Here is a 6000-nt window from a genome sequence, read left to right as displayed (position 1 = left end):
GCTAAGGAACAATAGAAGCTTTATAAAGACATACTTTACCCTACAAATTAATTATAACACATCTCTCTCATAAGAGAATTACCTAGTGATTTTTTAATCCTTTTAAATTTTTGATTGAAGGGTGGTACCATGAAAGTGTCAAATGTAATTATCATTAAATAGCTTTTTTTTTTAATATCACGTGGGACCCAAATACTGTAAAGGAGAAATAGTTCCTGACCATGTACGTGGTCCTTCAACTAACACACACAAGAGCTGCCTTGGGAAGAGCTTTGGCAGTCTCCTCTGTATTAATTGCAAATACTCTCACCCTAGAGAAACTTGATTCAAGTTCAGGAAAATAGCTAGCAACGTAGGCACTGTCCCCAACAGTGTGACGGGTAAGGAGAGGCCACCCTCAGCCCTTTCTCATACTTCCCCTTATATTTGGAAGCCAAGAGCGATACTAGTGGAAACAGACCTAATGTCTTTTAAAGTCCGCTGTATAATATTCATGCCCTGATTCTCAACTGTTTTTCCCACTCCAGTCTCGAACTTCTTCTAAAGGATGCGGCTCACTCTGGATCAGTAGCAGTGGCTCATTGTGGCAGTAGCTGCAGAGGGGGGAGGCAGAAGGAAAGAATCAATGTGGTTGGTGGGTGGGGATTCTGCCTTGGATCCCCGCCCCCCTCCAATTATCGTAAGCTCTCCAAAGCGAACAGTAATTTACAACCTTCTTGGCAATCCTACTTCATTTCCTACCTGGAAGAATTTAAGTCCTGTCAGTAGAGTTTCTCTAACTTCATACAGTCAATTACTTGTTTTCGGTACTGCAAAATGATTCTACGTTCCTGGGGACAGCTATCCCTTTCAAGTTTCTTTTTATGTTTGTTTGTTTTGTTGCAGAAGCCTTAGAGATGCAGGCCAGGGTGACTGGGACAGAGGTGAGGTCCCTAACTAATGAATGGGACTTGGGAGGCAGAGGACTTGTTTTTATGCTGAAAAAGAGTAAAATCCGGAGTAGCGGTTGATTTCATGCACGTACGGCCGACGAGGCCCAGGGCGGACCTAGTATGGGGTGAGCACCCGGATCTGTGAGCCAGTGTTGCTTCAGCGTCTCACCCTGTGTGTGAGAGGAGGCTGGTAGCCCTCCTTGTCCCATCAGCACTACCCTTCACTTCCGTCTCTGCATAACTATATCAGTAGAAAGCGACACTTCCCACAGCGGCGCTCGGACCCCAAAGGGAGGCTGGCAGTGGCTTGGCAGGTGGGCACGAAGCCGGGAGATGGGTGGGGGAGTGGGGCGGAGGCAGCGTCGAGTGGCGTTTGGGATAGCCAATGGTAGTTCGGGGCAGGGGAGGCAGGGGCGGAGGCGCCGAGGCCGACCAGCCAATGGCGGGCGAGCAACTACTGGAACGACCTGGTGACGTGAGGAGCGTTCCATTCGGCCAGCGGTGGGCGGTTGCCACAGCTGGTTTAGGGCCCCGACCATTGGGGCCCCTTGTCAGGAGGAGGCAGCCTCCGGGCTGGGGAGGAGAAGTCGCTGCCACCCCTGGCAGCTGACGCGTTCCCCTGGGACGGTGCACTTCCTGCCCTCAGTTCCCGGCCGAGTTCGGTCTCCCGGGTTCAGGTAACGAGGGGTGGGGGTTGGGGTCTCCTGGGCTCGGCCGCATGGTGGGCTGCCAACCCCTCCGCTGCGCCCGGCCGCGCGGACATAGGCACCCGCCCTTCTCAGCGGGGCTGCCGCCGAGCCCCTGACCGCGGGTGACTACACGTGGCGGGGCGTGTGTGAGTGTGTACGAGCGTGTGGAGGTGGCGCGCGTCCCAACCTTCCTGGGGCGGTGGTCGGCTGCGTGGCGGAGGCAGGGCTGGCCTCCCGAGGCCGCGCCCGCCGCCCGCCCAGGACTCGGGCCTCCGGTCCCCGGCTGGTGGGCCGGTCGCTGGCTCTCGACGGATTTTGATCTTTGTTCTCCCAGGGCCCGGCTCCCCTTCCTGGTCTCTCTTCTCCCGCTGGGCCGGTTTATCTGGAGGAGATTATTTTCCAGGTTAGTTTTACACAAAGGAAGTGTTCTCTGCACCTCTGGTGCTCCCTCCCTTTGGCCAAGCCTTCTTGCTTTCTCATTTCCCTGCTCATCTCCTGGTTTCTATTTGGACCCTTGCCCTCTCCAGCCCGGAATGATTTCGGGTCGGTTGTTTCTCATCAGTCAGGCGGGCTGCAGGCTTCCACCTCATTCTTGCCAGCGTGGGGCATGTGGTGTCAGTAAACAGAAGCCACAGCACCACACCTGAGAGGAGAAGGGTGGCAGTGGTTGAGAAAGGCTGGGCCTGGGGGTTCAGGATGCCAAGTAGAGATGGCAGTTATGAAATGTCCCAGAAAGCAAGCACCTTTATGACTTTTCTTAGCTGCTGCCATGTCCACCCACCCCCACCCGCAACCATTCCAGAACCTCTCCTGCTTAAGTCAGCCTTTCACCTACAGATCTGTGATGTGGTTTCATTAAGATTCCCACAAATGTTAGGCTAGACTGGCAAGATTGGTTCATTTCCCGAACTCAGGAAGTTACAGAGGGTTTGATTAGGGGAAATCTGTTTTGAGTAAATACAACCTGGGTATGTGTACAGAGTGTCCAGAACCTCCTAGCCCTGCCAGAGGGTGATTTGTTCCCGGGTGTGATTCATATTTGAGTGGCTAATTGAAGAAAGAAGGTGAAGTGGAGGAGGGGAGGGAATGGCTCCTTAAGGACAGAAACTCCACTATTGTTTTTAGAGTCCTCTTACTGATGATTATAGAACAGTGTGGTATACTGGAAAGTGCCCTGGACTGGAAGTCAGCAGATGTGTTTCCTTGGCTTAGCTTTGCAGCTGTGTGACCCTGGACAAGTTATTTCCTCTCTTTGGTCTTAACTTTACTCATTTCCAAAACAAAGTAATTGGGGTTATCACCCATAAAATCCCTTCTAGTTCCAAGGTTCTATGATGATCAAATGAACAGTATTATATTGGAAGCATAGGGATTTATTTAAGACGATATGCTAGCCCCCTTCCTTTTTTTTGAGAACCTTTAACCTTTTCTCCTTTTAGGGGACAAACACAGATTGGAAATAAACTTTTCCCGCTTCCCTACCCTTACCCCTTCAGGCAGTGCTCATCTTTCCACCTCTGGGAAAGGAGGATTGAACTGCATTTTCTTGTTCCTGCCTCATTTTTTTTCCTTTTGTGCTTTTTCTTAGGGCTAGAAATTGGACTTTTGATGATGTTTGACCCCGCGGCAGCAATAGCAGGCATCGTGATTTCAAAGCTGGGCTCAGCTTCTGTTTCTTCCCTCTTGTAATCACAAAGCTCATTTTGGACCAGGAATTCCAATCATGTCTGTGATGGTGGTGAGAAAGAAGGTGACACGGAAATGGGAGAAACTCCCAGGCAGGAACACCTTCTGCTGTGATGGGCGAGTCATGATGGCCCGGCAAAAGGGCATCTTCTATTTGACCCTCTTCCTCATCCTGGGGACATGTACACTCTTCTTCGCCTTCGAGTGAGTTTCCATTGAGTAGAGTTACCTGATTATGGTTACTTTGGGTCTAGAGGAAGAACCGTCTTTCTGGGAAGTTTGTGGATGGTCCTTGGATGGCACTATCCTCTTGAGCAATGTCCTTAGATCATGCCAACCGAATTCATTTCTTTGTGCTTTTAGCAGAGTACCTGCTTCCTAAAAAGGCCAAGACCTTTGACCCCAATTTTATAGCACTGATTTGGCGTTACCCTTGGCACACTTGGGAAATAAAGGAATTTGTCTTTGTTATTCACCTCTCTTTTTCAGTGGTCTCCTTAGTTGCTTAGTGGCAGACTCCCTCTTCCCCACCCCTTTTGGGCCTAGGGGCAGCCCTCATGGTCATAACTCGATACCACAAAACTCATCTATTCTGTTATTCTGGGTCCTATTTCCTTAGGGCTCAGCTGTCTGCTAGCGATTAAATTGAAAAGCCATCAGAATTGGGGACCTACAGATCAGTTCCAGCCTCAACTGTGCCACAAACTAGCCGCATGTGTGGTACATATGTGCTTATTAAATGTGAGTTTCACTCAGGATCACTCAACATAAACAATTCTGTATTCTGTGTGTGCCTGATACCAGCCTTGGAGTTATTTTTTTCTGCCATGTAATAGCTAGTACTAGAGCCACTGTTTGAATCCTGTATAGGTCACTGCTCTAGGGAGGTGGCCAGTGGGATTCTAGGGTACTATGGCATGACTACTGGGTGTGCTGAGAATACTGTATACTCTAGGGATGGAAGCAATGCTAATTGGTTTAGGATTATTATGAGGAGGGCTCTGAGGAGCCAAGAGGTGTGTGTGTAGACTGGGAGCCACACCTGATATGAGCCAGCTATAGTTCATATACTAGAATGACCTGAAAATGGAGCTCCCATGCTGGGGCGTGGCCATGGGAGGGAGGAGGGGGCTCCTTGGCCAGCCTCTGTGGGTAATTAAAATGAGCTCTGGTCTCTTGGAGCTCATTTTTGCCCTTCTTTTGTAAGGGCTCCAGGCTTTCCCAGTGCATCAGGAGTGATTTTTCAGGCTGCTTTGCCAGACTTTTTGATGGTTGAAGCTGGCTTGAATAACAGCAGGGAGAGGAAGGGGCAGTTTATAACAGGGCTAGGAAAGGAAGGTCAGAGAGGCTCTTTGTCAAAGGCACTTTTGCTGCTGCTGTTGCTGCTGACTTTGTGAAGTATTTGGCAAAGTCGGTTGGTGATGGCTTCTTAGCTGCTTTCCAGTCTGAGGTTTATGGTGGAGAGTGTTATGTGTGTACTTGTGTGTGGTACAAGTGAGCATGTGCGGTCAGGCAGGCGTATGTGTAACATTAAAACAAAATGTTTCCCCTCTCACCCTTCTCTCCAAGTTGTTTGTTTTTTTCTCTTGATTCCTGCCTTGCTGCTTTTTGGAAGTACAGAGCTGAACTCTGCTCTCTATCATTCTCCCTCTCTTTCCATCCTCCTGCTGCTGAATCACTAGCTCTTTCTGCCACCACACCCTTCCATCTTAGAGTTAAATTTTTGTGGTTGGAGCCATTTGAAACAGAGATGAGATTTGTTTTCAGGCCCTGAGTGAGCTGGTAATTCTGGGTCCGGGAAACCTCTGGTCCAGGGGAACTTGAAATTTGGAGCTATTGGCGTTTGGCCCTTTTTGTATCTGGGAGCCAGACAGAGTCTGATTTGGATCTGTCCCACTTAGGCCCCAGAAGCCTCTGAACAAAACTGCCTGTGGGATGAAGCTTATAATTAGCCAAGTTACTGTTTGACGGAGGCAGGTTGAGTTTTCTACCAAGATGACTTTTTTTCCCAAGTTATTTCTTGTGCTTTGCCCTCAGATATGAAGGGTAAGGTTGTCTGTGAACTGCCTTGAGTTCCAGCTATCTGTGTGATAGAGTAAATATTTTTTTAAAGATTTTATTTATTTATTTATTTGAGAGAGAGAGAGAGCGAGCAAGCAAGCCAGGAGCAGAGGGAGAGGGACAAGCAGACTCTGGGCTGAGCGCAGAGCCCAATGCAGGGCTCCATCCCACAACCCTGAGATCATGACCTGAGCTGAAATCAAGAGTCCAACGTTTAACCAACTGAGCCACCCAGATAGAGTAAATATGTTTGTGGGTAGGGCTGGGGGGAGGGAAAAGGGAGAGGAGAAGGGAGAAAGAAGTTAACGTGTGAGTGAAGGAGTGGAATGGGAAAGCATAAAGCTGACCAAAGGGGAGAGGACCCTGGTGATGAATCGTTTTACTGAGAGTGGTGGAATCTGTTTGTGCACACGTGCACGTGTTTGTGTGTGTGTGTGTGTCACGTGCAGACACACTGACACTCTAGGTGGTGGCTGCCTTATGCCTAGCTAATGACAGGCTGTACAAAGGACACTAGCATGCCTCTGAGGCATGCAATCGCTTTCTGGTCGACCTTTTCCTTTGGAGTATATAATTCACTACCAACCACACAGTGGGGGATAGGATTTGGGGGGCAGAATATGGGCCCCTTT

At 49.4% G+C, this 6000-nt stretch overlaps 1 protein-coding gene across 2 annotated transcripts in view; it reads left to right on the top strand.

Moving 5' to 3' along the window:
* The first annotated feature begins 1404 nt into the window (after window positions 1-1404).
* Window positions 1405-6000, top strand: part of ZDHHC9 (zinc finger DHHC-type palmitoyltransferase 9) — a 30948-nt gene continuing 26352 nt past the window's right edge. Inside the window, exons 1-3 of one of the 2 annotated variants that reach the window (XM_045882376.3) lie at window positions 1412-1609; window positions 1956-2024; window positions 3210-3511. In XM_045882376.3, coding sequence (XP_045738332.1) covers window positions 3345-3511 — 167 coding nt within the window. In that variant the 5' untranslated portion in view covers window positions 1412-1609; window positions 1956-2024; window positions 3210-3344. Of the gene's footprint in view, window positions 1610-1955; window positions 2025-3209; window positions 3512-6000 lie in introns of both variants that reach the window. The other variant, XM_045882385.3, reaches the window with a different exon arrangement.

The sequence above is a fragment of the Mirounga angustirostris genome, unplaced genomic scaffold, assembly GCF_029215605.1.
Source record: "Mirounga angustirostris isolate CCGP_5_RB_7025 unplaced genomic scaffold, mMirAng1.0.hap1 SCAF_11, whole genome shotgun sequence".
NCBI classification, from domain to species: domain Eukaryota; kingdom Metazoa; phylum Chordata; class Mammalia; order Carnivora; family Phocidae; genus Mirounga; species Mirounga angustirostris.
This window is presented reverse-complemented; position numbering and strand designations above follow the sequence as displayed.